This window comes from Meriones unguiculatus, chromosome 18 (assembly GCF_030254825.1).
Source record: "Meriones unguiculatus strain TT.TT164.6M chromosome 18, Bangor_MerUng_6.1, whole genome shotgun sequence".
In the NCBI taxonomy this organism is placed as follows: Eukaryota; Metazoa; Chordata; class Mammalia; order Rodentia; family Muridae; genus Meriones; species Meriones unguiculatus.
Window position 1 is genome coordinate 2453380 of NC_083365.1, and position 16682 is coordinate 2470061.

Consider the following 16682-nt stretch of genomic DNA (forward strand, 5'->3'; position numbering starts at 1 on the left):
AAACCCGCTTGCAACGGAATGACTCCAGAGCACCTAAAAACCCGCTTACAATGAAATGCCTTCAGAGTACTTAAAAAACCGCTTGCAACGAAATGACTCCAGAGCACTTAAAAACCCGCTTGCAACGAAAAGATTCCAGAACACTTAAACCCCGCTTGCAACGAAATGACTCCAGAATACTTAAAAACCCGCTTGCAACGAAATGACTCCAGAGCACTAAAAAACCCGCTTGCAACAAAATGACTCCGGAGCACGTAAAAACCCGCTTGCAACGAAATGACTCCAGAACACGTAAAAACCCGCTTGCAACGAAATGACTCCAGAGCACTTAAAACCCGCTTACAACGAAATTACTCCAGAGCATTTAAAAACCTGCTTGCAAAGAAATGCCTACAGAGCACTTAAAAAACCCGCTTCCAGTGAAATGTCTGAGAAGTATGTAAAAACCCGCTTGCAATGAAATGACTCCAGAACACGTAAAAACCCGCTTGAAACCAAATGACTCCAGAGCACTTAAAAACCCACTTACAACGAAATGCCTTCAGAGCACTTAAAAACCCGCTTGCAACGAAATGACTCCAGAGCACTTAAAAACCCGCTTGAAACAAAATGACTCCAGAGCACTTAAAAACCCGCTTGCAACGAAATGACTCCAGAGCACTTAAAAAACCCGCTTCCAGTTAAATGTCAGAGAAGTATGTAAAAACCCACTTGCAACGAAATGACTCCAGAGCACGTAAAAACCCGCTTGCAACGAAATGACTCCAGAGTACTTAAAAACCCGCTTGCAACGAAATGCCTCCAAAGCACTTAAAAAACCCGCTCCTCTTCTTCACTAATGTGGAGTAGGTTAGCATTTAGATTTTCTTTTTCAGGGAGAGGGCTTGCAGGCACTTTAATGGGACCATTGAACATGGCAAGTATTGAGTGACATGTATGAGGCCCCTTAGCTGGTTAATGCTACTAGAGGCTGAAGTCGGGGATTTTGACTTGCAATCTAGTGGGATTCCTGTAAGTTCAGTTATCTAATGCTTAGTGAGTTCTTTGCTAGGCATTGTATTAGGTGCCAGGTCATATTAAATAATAAGAAATTATTCCAGACAGACCTCACGCTCCACAGTCAAGGAAGGAAGTTTTACAAAACATAACTGGGTTTCAATGCTATTCTATTAAAAAAGAATAGTTATCTAATTATTATTATTTTTTATCCTGCAGGTCATAAGTTAGGGAAAGTTATAACTAGAAGTGTCAACTTCTTAGATTAATTGACTAATTTAGTATGTGGGTGTGCCTGAGTGTATGTATGTGTGCCACGTGCATCCAGGAGCATATAGAAGCCAGAAGACGGTCTCAGATCCGCTGCAACTGGAGTTACAACAGTTGTGCACCACCGTGTGGGTCCTGGAAATCAAACCCTAGTCCTCTGCAAGAGTAGCAAGTGCTCTTAACTGCTGACACATTTCTGTAGCCCCAGAAGTGGCGATTTTAATATACCAAGAAAATAACCTAGTTAACTCATTTATAGTGATGTGCTTTCTAGACAGTCATTTAAATTGTCTATTTCAAGTTCAAATATCAAAGCAAATTGTTTAGAAGTTTACAGCCATATAATGTTTTGTGCATCTGGCAGGATTCTATGGGAGAGTATTGAACAGTTATCAGTTGTTCTTATAGGTTTGTGTAGGATTTTCACTTCACATGCCTGCCTGCCTCCCTCTTTGAAGGTCCTCTGCATGGCAGTTCGTGAACTTTCTTCTTTTTCTGCCTCCTTCAGATTTTCATCACAGTGAATTGCTTGAGTACAGATTTCTCCTCCCAGAAGGGCGTGAAAGGACTTCCTTTGATGATTCAGATTGACACATACAGTTACAATAACCGCAGCAATAAACCCATCCACAGAGCGTACTGCCAGATCAAGGTCTTCTGCGACAAGGTGAGTAAAGACAAATTTGTCAGAAAGGTTCTGTTATGGCTAGATGTTCTTTTTAATGACATTTCTCCCTTGTCGCTGTTCTCGGCCAACCACAGAGACATGGCAGTCTTTTATTCTCAAGTCCTGTTAGATATTTAGGGAGTCACCAATCCACTGTCCTTTGTCTTGGCTCTTGCTGTTTTCAGTATTTTTACCATTAATTTAATGACTGGCATTGCCCTGGGGCTTAGTTCTCTCAGGCTGATAAAACAAAATACCTGAGGCTAGGTGGTGTGAACAATAGAAATGTACTTTCTACGGAAACCTCAGCGCTATGAGTTCAGTCCCTGTGAGGGACTTCCTGGCTGCCGGTAGGCATGTTCTTTCCTTATGCTCACATGGAAGAAAAAGAGAAGAGCTCTCCTGTGTCTTTTCACGGGACACTGTCACATCAGGGATCAGCCTCATCACCTCACCAGCGTTAAGGGCTTCGCTTCAGCACATGTCGGGTGAAATGAGGGAACCTTCAGTTTGTAGCATACTGTGCTTTGGTCCGAGCGTGCAGCTGAGATGACAGATCTGGAATATCCGCTGGGTGTAGACACTACTGTAGAACACACATTGCAATCTTGGCCATTTGTTGAGTTGCATGGGGCCTCACCTAGAACTTTCAGGACTAGAAACCTTGCCTACAAAATAAGTTCATCATTTCTTACACAGCACACAGTGCTTTCATCTCCATGATTGCTACTATAAACTTTAACAGAATAGTTAGAATAAGAAAGCTTCAACCCTGAAGGTCAGGTACAAGAGATGGTCACAGGTGTGAGCACGTGTACTGATCATTTGACAGCCTGTGTGAGGTCAGCCTCTGTGAGGGCAAGTAACGGAGCCTAAGGTACTCGTTGGAAAGCACCAAGGGGCCTTCTGAGGACAGGGTGTGAGGTGGGCTGGGGGAAAAAATTCTAAAGACCCTAGCTGGCTGGTGTGTGCAAAGGGACTGACATTGCTATGTTGTTTTGCATGAGAAGTTACAATGTAAAGCCCTGATCTAAGGGGAAAACCCTGTTCTGGGCAAAACTGGTAAGAGTAAAATCAGCTACTGGAGTGGGCAAACAGGTGGCCGGGAAAGAAAAGCACAAAAGAAAATTAAGATAGGAAGGGACACTCTCCTGGTTAGTTTTTGCCACACAGCTGGAGAGTTTTCTCGTAAGAGAAGGGCCAACCGAGAAAATTCCTCTAGCAGATTAGCATGTGTGTAAGTCTAAGGAGCAGTTTCTTGATTGATGGGTGATGTGGAAGGGCTTAGCTTACTAAGGGCTTAGCTTGCTAGCCCTGGGCAGGAGATCCTGGGTATATAAGAAAGCAAACTGAGCAAATCTTGAAGAGCAAGCCAGTACGAGACATTTCTTCATGGACTCTGATTCTGTTCCTGCCTCCAGGTTCCTGCCTTGAGTTTTTCTCCCTCAGTGATGGCCTGCACCTGTAAGAGGAAGTAAGCCCTTTGCTCTCCAGGTTGCTTTTGCCGTGGTCTTTATTGTAACAATAGAAAGCACACAGAAATGTCTATCTATACTCTGTATTTATATACAGAGTAGGCCATCTTATAAAACAGAAGAGTAGGGGCTGGCTCAGTCCTAAAGAACACTTGCTGCTCTTGAAAAGGACTCAGATTCAGTTTCCAGTAACTGACAGCTTTACAGCCATTGGCAACTCCAGTTTCAAGGGATCTGGTACCCTCTTCTGGCCTCTGTGGGCACCAGGCACTCATGTGGTGCATGTACACATGTGCAAACAAAACACTCCCCAAAATAAAATGAATAAACCTTAAAGCAACAATAACAGTGCACTTCTTTGTATTACTGTGTGAACATTTAAGAAGAGGGATTGTAGGTTACAAGCCTCAGGGGAGAACTGTCCTGGCTTCTCATGTTGCCCAAAGTGACTCCGAAAATAGCCCCCCCCCAAAAAAAAACGCATTTCATTAAAAACAAGATTAAGGTCAGACCAACTTCCTTATGAACAGTGAATGAACATCATGAAGCTACTACCACCCAGCAGATGAAAAACAGCCCAATATCTCAAAGTGAGCCAATGAATCTCGCTAACAGGAAGCTTGAAAACCATGTATATGAAGAATAGACCTATGCTTGAGCTCAGGCAAGAACTTGCAATAGAAGCAGAAATATTCCATAATGTACGAGAAGCAGCTAGTGGCTAGGCCAGTGACAGGTCATAAGGAGGTGCAGGTGGGAAAACAGCGCAGAATAGAAGGAAATTATAAAAGAGAGGAGTGAACATACCACAGACAAGAGCTAGAGATGACTGAATATTTGTAGAACAGTGGTCATTGAGAAGAACAAACCAAGAAAAAAAACAATAAACTCCCAAGCAACAGAATACAACAAATGCAAAAATGGTACATCAGAACCATGGGAGAGTGTTTATACCGTGCTGGGGGAACTGGCTCAGGAAAACAATATGAAACAACAGCTATCAGATGGGCAGAGTGGCACACACCTTTTAACCCAGCACTAGGGAGGCAGAGGCAGGTGTGTGTCTGTAAGTTTGACCAGCCGTGTCTATGTAGTGTGTTCCAAGACAGCCAGTGAGACTCTGTCTCAGGGGGTTAAAAAAAGAAAGCATAGCTATCAGACTTTGAAAAGATGAAAACTATTCTTTGGGCATTTAATTAAAGGAAAATAAATAATTAGAAGTGAATAGGGATATTTTTATCATCAAAAATTTCAACAGTAATACTCTATCAGGAGAAAATAGTTATCTGAATAGAATAAAGTAAACCAAGGACTTTTTTTCTACCCAATTAACTCCAATGTAAAGAATATAGAAAAACACAAACTTCAAATAAAACATAAACGACAATATAACATCCCAATTCTGGTGAATATTCCTTCTCCCTAAATCTAGTAGAGCATACACTCTAGACATGGAATGTGAAAGCACAGGTGATATGCTGATGGAGGGCACACAGTTATCTGTAAATCGGAGAGTGCAGACATGTAGCCATCATGTAGCCATCAGTGTGGCCTACCTCTACTACTTAGTCATAGGATAACTACTGAAAAGCTCAATAAACTGCAGGGAAATGGCTCAGTGGATAAGAGTACTTTTTATGTAAGCACAAGGCCCTAAATTTGAATCCTTACCACTAGTATAAAAATCTGGGCGTATTGCATGTGCCTGTAACATTGGGATTGTTTCTGAGGCATGTGGGTGTCCAGCCACTCACTGTAGCTTAAATGTCAAACTTTAGGTTCAATGAGAGACCTGTCTCAAGGCAATAAGTCAGGGCATAATAGAGGAGGACATTCCAAATGCTTCTCTGGCCTCAGAACACACTGAAGGACACTTGCACACAACACACATACATACAAGTGAGGTAACAAAGACAGTGTAATCTCACTGGCTGCTTATAGGTATACACTGGTGACTACTTCAGATTAGATGATGGAGAAGAGAAATGAAAAGAGGCCCATAGCTAATTCCATGCTACCCTTCATTCTTAAAGCTACACCAGTCTGTTTTAAATTGCCTGTTATAGCAATGAAATAGCACAGGGAGGAATGTGTCCCTGTGAGCCAAGAGAAGTGACAGCAGAGAGGAAATGGTTAAGAGAAGATAATAAAAGCCACTGGAATTGCACTGTAGGCACAGCTGTATAGCCCTTATAGAACCGAGGGACAGTTAGGTAGCCTCCAGAGCCCAGAGGCCATTTGACGCAACACTCAGTGAGTACATACACATGGGTCAAAGGCACTTGGCTGGACTCACGCAGCAGAGGAGCTGGGTCCAGACATAGATCTGTCTCAGTTCAGACTCCTTGAATCAATAGCTAACTTTATACACTGAATGTGAGAGTGACTACTGATCATTCAAAAAACCCAAAACTAAACAAACACACACACAAAACCCCAAACTTGTAGGGAGGAGAGTATTGCACTGTGGTTGTGAGCCTATGTCCTAGAGGAAAAGAGGCTTTAAGGGATAAAATGGGCTCATTATACCAGTTGTTTGCCAATTTAAAAAAAACAAACCTATTTTCATTCAGTTATTTTTCCTTTCAGTGAGAAAGGATGAGAAGGGGAATGTGTACGTTCCCTACCTGCCCCAAAGCTTTGTTTTTGAAGTCACATGGCGGGGTCTTAGGCTAGGAAAAGGTGGTTGGAAAAACCATTTACTTGTATGGCTATGATTTTAAACATTGAAAACCCAGAATGGATCACTCTCATGTACGCTTTGCCAATAAGAAAGGTCACATTCCTAATAGTTCCTGTTTTAAATGCCCTAATGAAGCATGATGGATTGGCATTTTTTTTTCAAGCAGTGAGTGATGACATAGGTTTCTGTATATTGCAGTGTTAAGGAGTGGGGAATGTCAAGAAACTCACATGAAGAAGAGTCTTAGGACCTTGTGGATGGGTTAACTGTAATTGCATCAGCTGCATCAAATTTGCCCTCTTAAATGAAATGGACTTCTTCCCTAAGTGTAGAAGTAATGTTTTCTGGAAGTTTTGGCGACAAGTACTCCTAGAAAATAAAGTGATGCAAGATCTTGGTGGAGGCAGATCTGTCTGTACTGAATGTGTAGTGCTTTTTTGGGTCTTACTGAAATCACAGCTTTATTTAGAAATGAGAATGACAGTTCCCCAAGAGTGTATAATGTGTTTCTAGTTCCTGAAAACTATACTGCACATATATAATTTTTTCCAAAAATACGCTTAATTCATTTTATGATCTTGTATAAAACCCCATATGTGGTAGCCACAGCTGGAGCCTAGGTCCTCTGAACTCTGGTGAGGGTTTTCTCAAGGTGGTCCATGAATTCCTGATGAGGTTATTTGATGAACACAGTCTTTCCCAGAGGTTCCAGGATCAAGAAGCTGTAGGACTTGGAGATGGCATGAAAGGTGGCCTTGATGGAGTTGCCCAGGGTGGCAGTGCAGCCCTGTCTTATGTTGGCGGTCATTAATACTGGCCATACTTAGCAGCTTTCTGGACACAGGAGCAGAGATGATGCCAGTGCCTCTCGGTTGGGGGGGACTCAGCAGTGTGGAACCACAGCTTCCTGTCACTCTGCATGGAACAATGTGGGGCTTGCCAATCTTGTTCCCCAACTAGCCTTTCCATACAGAAAGAGTGGAAAGCTTGGCCAAGATGATAGCCCCTCGGGTTTTGATTGGCTATATCCTTGGACCACTTAATACCAGGGCCAACATAACTATTCTAGTCCCCAATAGCAACTAAAGCCTTGAACTGGGTCCTCATTGCAGCATCTACCCTGGCAAGATCTTCAGAATCTCATCTTTTGGGGATGCTCTCAGGAAAAAGCTGATGGTCTAGGATTCCTTAATGGGTGGGGAGAAGAGGTAAATTGTCTCCAGGAATTCTATTTTCAAGTCCTTGACCAGGTGGCCCAGCTTGGTGACAGGGATCCACTCCTTGTCTTTGGCTTTACCTCCAGAAGCCTCACAGCTTCTATTATAACCTCAGTCCCCAAGGCTACTGCCAAGTCCTCTGCAGAAGCTGTTGTGGCCTTCCAAGCCTGGACCAGAGGTATTCTGCATCATCCACTGTTTGCTGGTTTCCTGAAGAGGAGGATGATATAGATAATTCTTAAACAATTCTTTCTTGGCTATTCTCAGAAATAGCACAAATAAAACCATTCTTTAAAAGTAAAATTTCTTGGGCTGTACCCATTTTTATTGGTTACTTTTCTCGTGCTAAGATAAAATGCCATATGGGTCCAGAGGGTTGAGTTTATCATGGCAGGTGAGGCATAGCAGTGTGAAAGTAAGCATGAAAGTAGGAGCAGGAAGATGAGATGCAGGCATAGTGCAGAGAGAGAAAGTGGAGTGAGGTTTTAAACTCTCTTAAGCCCACCCCCAGTGATGCACTTTCTCCAATGAGCCTTTCTCCAATGATGCCAGCTTCCCAGGAATCACCACCAACTGGGGACCAAGTGTTTGCATACCAGGCTCTGGAGAATGTTCTCATTCAGGTCATTGCACTATCTGTCTGAGTTAGCCATCTAGCACTGGGATAAAGCCCATGACCAAAAGCAGCAGGTGGGAGAGTGGGCTTGTTTCGTCTTATTCTTCCAGGGCACATCACAGAGTGAAGGCAGGGAAGGAGCTCACAGCAGGAACCTGGAGGCAGGAACTGAGGCAGTGGTTATGGAGGAGAGCTGCTTACTGACTTGCCCTGCTCCTGCACACCCCCTCTCCCCGGCTTGCTCAGCTTGCTTTCTTAGATCCAGGAGCCTGTGCCATGGCCGACACCACTGCCAGCAGGCTGGGCCTTTTCTCATCCATCAAGAAAATGCTCCACAGGCATTTTCTCAGTTGAGATTCTCTCCTATGACTTTAGCTTGTGTCAAGTTGATCAACAAACAAATAAAACAAAACAAAAACACAGCAAACTAACCAGGGCAATATTCAGCATGATGAGTGTTTTTCACATGACACTAATACTTAAAAATAACACAAAATTTGACAATGAAAAAATAATTTGTATAATTTTGGGATGTGTCTTGAGTGAACTATAATTTATAGGGGTAGATAATACATATTTGTATGGAATACTGAATTACACATAGCTTCCAACACATGGCAAAGTGCTCTGTATGTATCTAAGAAAAAATGTTGTCATTTCCCACTCCAAACTTGAAGTTGGTTTGAGCAAGGTGTTATTGGGGGCATTTAGAATTGATTTCTCTTTGTTTAAACACAAAGGCTCTACAAAAATCTGTGTTATTTTGATGAGTTTTTTGTAGCCGGTGTATCTATATTTCTCTATGTTGTCCCTCTTGCTGTGGATTTCCATGGCCTGTAAGTATCAATGACACCTCAAAATTTAATGTAAAATACCATAAGAACCGCTATTTCTTTGGTAGTTTTTGGTATGAAAGGTGCATTGTGATTGTCTGAGTCCCATCTATGGAAAACAGCAGTGGCCCATCCTTCAAGAACTCCCTCCAAAGCCATGGTGCTCTTGCTGAACCCAAGTCCCCACTGTATCCTAGTCTTGTCTGGCTTTCTGCTCTAAGTCAGTAAGACCAGTAAGAGTCAGTGTGACCAAAAGTGTATTTGGTTTGTCTGAAGGGTGCAGATTACTGGGTGCTTTATGTGGTGTGTGTCACTGTTTCCTAAACAGACTGCAAGGAAAGAGACTGTTAACATGGACCTAGGAAGCAGGTTTGGCTTGGTGTCCTGTGAATGTCACCTGTGAATTGTGAATTCATGGTGTACTTGAATTCTGCTGAAGCCAGAATGGAGGAAGCTGTGCTGGATGCCTTTCTGGGATCAGGAGAGGAAAACAGGTTAAGAAATGGCCCAAAAGAAATATGAACAGCAAATGATGCTGACACCAGGGGCAGCTGATCAGGTAGTGGAGCAGGAGAAGGCCTTGAATTTGGCTAATAAGAAGTCAAATTACAAAGAACAGGAGCACAGAAGTGAGTGAATGCATGTTTCTCCTACGTGGTAGAGTGAGCACCATCTCTAAGCATACAGGGAAATACGATAATTTCATGTGCAGAGTGATCCCGCATCTTTGTGTGGCTACAAAAATGCCCCCTTTATTTCTTCCTGTGATGATTTTTGAAAAAATTCATAACCATAGGCAGAGGAAAACTTGCCCTGGGAAGTGGCACTTGCCTGAAAGCTGTCTGTGCCTAGGAGCGGACGCCATGGGCCAGTGCTTAGGCTGTTCTATTAATAGCACTGAGCTACCCAGCAGGTGACACTGGGCCAGAGAACTCAGCCTGTTCTTTCCCCATGGATTCAAAAGCCAAGTTCATGGAGTAGGCATGAGACAGGAAGAGGCAGCAATCCGATGAGCTGGCCTTACAGGTCAGAATGTAGCATGAAGATCTGTGAGTGTTCTCATTTTGCTGAGGCAGGAGGCTTCCTGGCTTCCTCTTCCCATCTTCATGCTGTGTGTGAGAGAGAGAAAGAAAATGAGAATATTCTTTTATGCTCTGAAAACATACCTTGCTTGGTCTCTGTTTTCCCCATCAGGGAGCAGAAAGAAAAATCCGAGATGAAGAGAGAAAGCAGAATAGGAAGAAAGGGAAGGGCCAGGCCTCCCAAACCCAGTGCAACAACTGTAAGTCAACCCCTCCCCAATGCTGATTGTAGCCAGCAGGGTCCTTTGAAGAGACAGAAGAAGCTGGCTACAGGGGAAGGTACGAAGGCTCCAGGTGTGGCCTGCTTTGCCCCTACAGTGCAGACAGGGGCAGCGTTGACATGGAAAGCAAACAGAAGTCCTCCGCGGTACACACAGGACAGCTGGAAGTGGAGGAGCCTTCTACCCTCATTGTACTTCCCAGAATCCCATGCTCTTTTTGTTTATTTGGGCCTGGGGAAGGGCATTTGAAGCATAATCTAGGCTGCTGGGAAAGCTTTGGGGGAGGATCATGAACTTGGCTGACAGTGTTCATGTGTGCATAGCCCTGTTCTGTGGTTGTTGTGGTTTCGTGCAGCCTCTGACGGGAAGCTGGCCGCCATACCTTTACAGAAGAAAAGTGACATCACGTACTTCAAAACCATGCCTGACCTGCACTCGCAGCCCGTGCTCTTCATACCAGATGTTCACTTTGCCAACCTGCAGAGGACTGGACAGGTACTACTTTTGCTCACAGCCTCCTACTGCCCTCCTCAGGGTGTGCTGGTGTGTACGCAGAACAGGCCACAAAAATAAACTCAAGCAGCAGGGGAATGGCAACACAAAAAGTAGGTTTTTACAGAAAACATTGTCTTGGGAGGAAATACTGGCATGCTAAGGCAAAGAAAGGTGTGAGCTGTTATTAGAACATTGTTGACAACAGGACAGGAGAAAGCTCCTCATCTGCCTGTTCAAGTTGTGGTGTCTGTGAAGCAGACTCGGTCAGTGCACATATCGCCACCTAGTGGTGAGAGGTAAAACTGTTTCATACATTTCATACATACATTTGCCCAGAGGAGAGAAATTAAGATCTTGTCAACAATTTTTTCCTTAGCAAATTAGTAGTTCTCATTGAGTGGATAAATCATTAGTCATCTGAGGGAAAAAGAGTGTTAGATCTTCCTTCAAAAACACAATAGCCAAGTCCTATGGTTATATCTACAAATGAAATGAAGGATTGGAAATCAAATAAATATTCAATAATCATTATGACAGCTTAGTTTTGTGGAAGATTATGCAGACACTGAAATTTAATGATGAAAACTATGCATCCACAGGAGAATTAATTATGATTTTGTTCAATAAAAACTAAAAGGGTACTGGTGTGCTGGGTCTAGCACTCCAGTGCTGACGGAGCTGAACTGGAGCTTGCTCAGGGTTTTTCCTGTGCTAACTGAAGACTGGTCCTCTATAAGGGAAGGTTTACAGAATTCTCGGGTGATGCTGATGTTATTTCCTTTACTCTTTAAGGTTACTTCTCCCAAGGGAGAAATGAAAACTGGAGAAGAAAGAAAAGATGTTTCTTAGCATCAGCCCGAGTTTGTTTTGGCCATACTAATTGGGACTTTAATTTTGCCTCGTTTTGTTTTCTTTTGAATCCAGAATCCTTAGCTGAAAGGATTGTTTTGAGAAATAGGAGCATTATGACAAACTCAAGTCCCCTCACATTCTAAGTGCTGGGACTTGACATCAGCCTGATTTCTCAATCTTGCAGCTTCTCCTTTTTCTGGAGAATGTTTTATATAGTGACAAGGCAGCTGTACAAGCAGAGGATCATGGTGTGTGTGGGGGGTTGCATGTGTGCATATGCACGAGTGTGTGTGTTTATTTGTTTCTCGGTTCATGATATAATATGATAATAAATATATTCATACTTTTTGCATGGAGTACATTTCTACTAAAATTCATTTTAACATTTCTATCTTGTCTTATTACATAGGAACCAATATATAAGAGGAAAGAATATGAATATTGTATCTTTTCCAGAAAAGACAGCCAGCAAGGCTGTGTGTGTGAGAGAGAGATGGTTGCCTGCATGTGGCACCACTGTCTGGCACTGTCTGCAGGATACTTCAGTTTCTCTAATTCTGATTGTGCTTGCCACTGCTCGTTCCTAATGACACTTGTCCTTGGAGATCTTCCTTTTGCCACATGACCTTTAGAGCATGAAGAGAGTTAATGAATGAAAAACTGAAATAAAAAGAGGAAGATGTGGCTCCCCTTAAAGTGTGGAGATTTTTATTGTATATGTAAAGGACAAAGCAGGCAGAGGGAGGAGTCCAGGCTGAACATGGCCAGCTGACTAAACGGGCAAGGAGAGAGAAGTAAGAGAGAAGCCAAGAGCTGCCACCAGGTTCAAGAGGCAAAGAAAGCCAAAATGGCTGAGTTACATGCTGTTGGAACAGGAAGTCCAGCCAAGAGAGGAGTGTAGGGGAGGGGTTGGGGTGAGGTATGTTGAGAGGAGCCACAGGTCCTGAGGGATGCTGGCCCGATTTGATATGTGAAATAGGCATCCCAGTTAAATATTTGTCCACCAGTTTCTTTGCTGACAGTTTACCCTTACATTTCTGTGGTGATGGGAAACCAGGGTAAGCCCCCTTTGACGAACAAACACCCGGGAGCCAGCACAGCCTTTCTAAAGAATGTGTTTAGATCTTACCAACAGATTTTCTTATTGTCAGGAGCAACATTTGGCAGAGAGCCAGAGTAACCTGATCAGATCAGACCAGCTTAAGCTAGAAATAGTCACATTTCTGAATTTACTTTATAAAATCTAACACACACACCATTGCTAATCAAATGTATCTTTTTTCCTCTTCACAGATAGTTTGTACAGTCAGACAACTCATTCAGATTTCTGTTTTATCCTGTCTGACATGAGCCTCTTGTTTTCCCCACAGGTGTATTACAACACAGATGACAAACGAGAAGGGTAAGAGCAGTCCTTCATTCTAAGCACATAATGTTTGTTTGTGGGGTGGCAATGCACCTTCCCAGCCTGGGCCACCCTGGGCAGGAGATGGGACCTTCCCGTGTGCTGTGACCTAGAATGGAGAGAGGGGCAACAGGTGGTCACCTTTTCCTGCAAGCCCATCTTCTGTGCCTTCCCTTTCTCCCTGTGATCTGCCTTTGACTAAATGGTAATTTTGCAAATGTGGCCCATCCCTTCTAGTGCACTGTTTGTTGAAATCTTTCTGATAGCTCTTGCTTCCCATCGTTTCATCTCAGCACAAGATCTGGTTGAGAGTGTAAAAGCCTTTCCTGCTTTCAAAGCTGCCCGAGACACAAACAGCTCCTGAACCTTACTCAAGGTGTTGAATGGGGCCTGAGTAGATTGAGAACCTGTTCACTGCCCTGTGGGTTTGGGGTAGGAAGTTGTCTTCTGTATCTTCCAGATGTGTCTCTCTGGCCCCATCTTTGCAGAGAATATATGCCCACCTATAAATGTTTAGGGGCAGCTAACTCTTCAGTGTAGTTTCTTTCCTTAACTCATTTTATATACTCAGAAGCTTGCAGGTATGAAAGGGCTGTTTTAAGGTCACGAGATGACTCTTCTCGGACACAGTAATGTTGGTAGCACATTCTCACGGGGTAGGTGTTGAGCTGCCTTCTATTTGAATATTGCCAGTGACGAATGCTCTCTGCATATGAGGAAGCTCATTATATTATTTCTAAGAGCTGGGTGGTTTCAGCTTTTAGAGTTTAAAGGAGGAAAACTGTACTTTGGCTTATTCTTTTGGAACAACATAGGGCAGAGGCAGGGGCAGATGCCAGAGCTGTTCCTCTGTGGCCTCTGCCAGTTAGAGAATGTCATTTAGGCTTCCAGTCTCTTGAATGACACTGCCTATGTTTAGTATGATCTTCTCTGGTTAATTAATTCTTTTTGGAAACATCCTGACAAACATACCCAAGAGTGTGTTTTACAAATCTTCTTAGGGTCTCTCATTTCATATTGGTTAACAGTTGAGATTATCATAGCACGTTCTCTCTGATAACAGTGTTCAACTTCTGTTCATTCACTCCTGCTCTGTTCTCTGGATAAGCCTTTTCCACCCTCAACATTCAAACTTCTATTCTTCCCTGAAACTGTTCTTAGTTAAAATATAATTTTATCTTTTAATATCTTAATTTCTCTCATGGGAGACTACTAAATTTATACAACAACAGCAAAAAAGGAGCATTTTGCCTCTGTGTAGGTTTGTGTACCAGTTGCATGCCTATTGCCCATGAAGGCCAGAAAATGGCATTGAATCCCTGGAACTGGAGTTACAGATGATTATGAACTGTGCTGTGGATGCTGGAAATTAAACCCAGGTCCTCTGGAAGAGCAGCCAGTGCTTTTAACCTCATAGTTCTCCAGCCTGACCACTAAGTTGGTTTTGTTTTCTTTTTATTTGCTTTTGTTTTCTGAATACATGTGTTTAGAACCTCCTGAATTGCAGATTATGTTGGGAACTCTCTTATAATCCAAAGGCTATATTTTTCTCTTAAAGCAGGCTAAAACCACATTCATTCCTTAATACATATTTTATGCTTATTGTTTGCATTAGTTGTGTATACCTAACATCCCAAGATAAATTTCCTACAAACCATAGTCAAACTTTCCCATTCCTATGTAAAACACTTCATAATTGGTGAAGGAAGTATAGCTGATATTGCTGGCTTTATTCCTGAAGCAGAAGTTTTCAAGTGACAGACCAAGGGCCAGATCTTCTTTTGGTGGGGGTGGGGGTGGGCAGGGTCTCAGTCTGTAGCCCTAGCTGCCTGGAACACACCATGTAGGCCAGGCTGGCCTTGAGCTCACAGAGATCTTCCTCCTGAGTGCTGGGATTAAAGGTGTGTATGCCACACAGCCTCAATCACCCATTTTGAATGGTCTACAGACTAAGATGGTTTCAATAGTTTAAAAACCTCCAGTGAAGACTGGCATTACATGATCAGTGATATGAAGTACACCCGAGCCTCTGCAAGGAATGTTTTTCTGGAACACAGCTGTATTAGTTCCTTCATGTGTTCTCTATGGTTTCTTTGGTGATACAGCAGCAGAATTGAGTGTTACAGTAAGAATCTGAAAAACCTTTGCTGCTGGGCCCTTTTTAGACAAAGTTTGCCACCTTCCGTCTCAGAGGAAGACACTCTCAAAGGAATTAAATTAAATAACCACCAGGCTGCTTAGGACTGGAACTTGTCCAGGACCAAATCTCTAAAATCAGTTGTAAATCCTTTAAGTATTGATTAGAAAGACAAGCATAGTGGCTCATGCCTCTAGTCCCAGAAATCAGGGATCTGAGGCAGGAGGATCAAACGTTTTGGCTAGCCCAGTCTGTCTAGAAAATAAAAACTCCCATTTCAAAAACAGAAATGGGTAGTTTGTTCTTTTTATCTTGGGACAGAAATAATCAAATTTCAGTTGGTTGGAACAAACAAGTGATTAGACCTATGAATTCTAATCTTTAAATCACATATTTTATAAAGAGACAGCATGGCGTCATGAAAAGAATGTTGGCTTGAGCTCAGGAAGCCAAGCCCATCCTCTGGACTGTTGTTTATCCACATGAAGCCTCATCCAGCCTAACCTTCCTGTCCCTAACCTCCATGTCCTCAGGTCTATACTGAGGGTGCTGTAGAAGGCTCTCTCTCTTACATCCCCAGCATTTGGCATTTTGCTTAGTGGTATTCCTGAGATAAAGTTCACAGGGAGTGTTATAAAGGGGAACTTTAGGAGAGTGTGAAGTGATTGTGCAGACCCATCAGCCTGTCTTTTGCAAGCTAAGTGGCCAGTGACCTACCTGTAACTCCACTGGTCTCTCCATAAGAATTGCCTGTGTTGTTGCGTAGTCATCTATTCCAAGGACAGCCATGTCCTGTACTTCCATACATCTATGGTTGAGCAATGTGGGCAGGTTAGTGCCTCTGTGTTAATGCATGCTGGGTCCTTGGCTATTGCTATATGTTAAAGTAATAGCACTCCCTGGATACCTTGGCTAGGTTCTGAATGCTTTTATGTGTATTCTTTTCATAATAGGAAATCTGGGAGATTTCCTATTATCTCCCAGATTTCCTATTATCTGCCATTAACAGTGAGGAAAAAGGCCTTGAGAAATTTGGAAACTTCTTCAAAGCTGTCTAGCTGGTACATGATAGAAGCACAGGTTGAGCCAGTGCCTACCCATAATTCCCAGCACTCACCAATGTGCCTCCATTGCCCCGTTTCCTCAATTCTAGACCCATGCATGGCTGAGGGGAAGGCACAGGGGTGGGGGCTGGGCATATCCTATTGTGTAAGCTTTCTGGTCTTTACCAAGGTCTAACCTTGTTTCATCTCATGAGCTCTCCTGGCAGGGCAGACAGATCTCAGAGCTCTGAGGACACCGTGTGTGCTCATCTAGCCCTGAGGAGGTACTAACATCAGTGGCATTGTCACAGCAGCCATCAGGACGATGGATCAGGCCAAGCTTGTGATTTTGAGTTAGCTTCACTGTTTGCGGTAGTTAAAGAGGCTGGAGAATAACCCGCAGAGCGTGTCTGTGCCTTGTGCTCTCCAGAAGTTTCACCATAAGTCCTGGTAGCTTTGTAGCCCTCTCCATCCTTGCTCTTGTATCAGACCTAACATTTCTCAGGATTTTTTGGATGAATCTTAATATTGTTTGTTGCTTCCAAGGGTCTTGTTTTCCTTGTGATTAACCCCACTAGCCTATGGCTGAGTATGCTGCTGGCCCTGGGTTTTTCTAACTGATGGCCTCGTGATGGAGATGATGTCAGGGAAAGCTCTGCTCTGTTGCTCTCTGATCCTTTGAAAATGATT

The 16682-nt window shown here is 43.2% G+C and overlaps 1 protein-coding gene across 1 annotated transcript in view; it reads left to right on the forward strand.

Moving 5' to 3' along the window:
- Window positions 1-957: 957 nt before the first annotated feature.
- LOC132649076 (grainyhead-like protein 2 homolog) overlaps window positions 958-16682 on the forward strand; it is a 32790-nt gene continuing 17065 nt past the window's right edge. Inside the window, exons 1-5 of the mRNA XM_060372147.1 lie at window positions 958-1011; window positions 1775-1933; window positions 9952-10039; window positions 10416-10555; window positions 12778-12809. Coding sequence (XP_060228130.1) covers window positions 958-1011; window positions 1775-1933; window positions 9952-10039; window positions 10416-10555; window positions 12778-12809 — 473 coding nt within the window. The remainder of the gene's footprint in view (window positions 1012-1774; window positions 1934-9951; window positions 10040-10415; window positions 10556-12777; window positions 12810-16682) is intronic.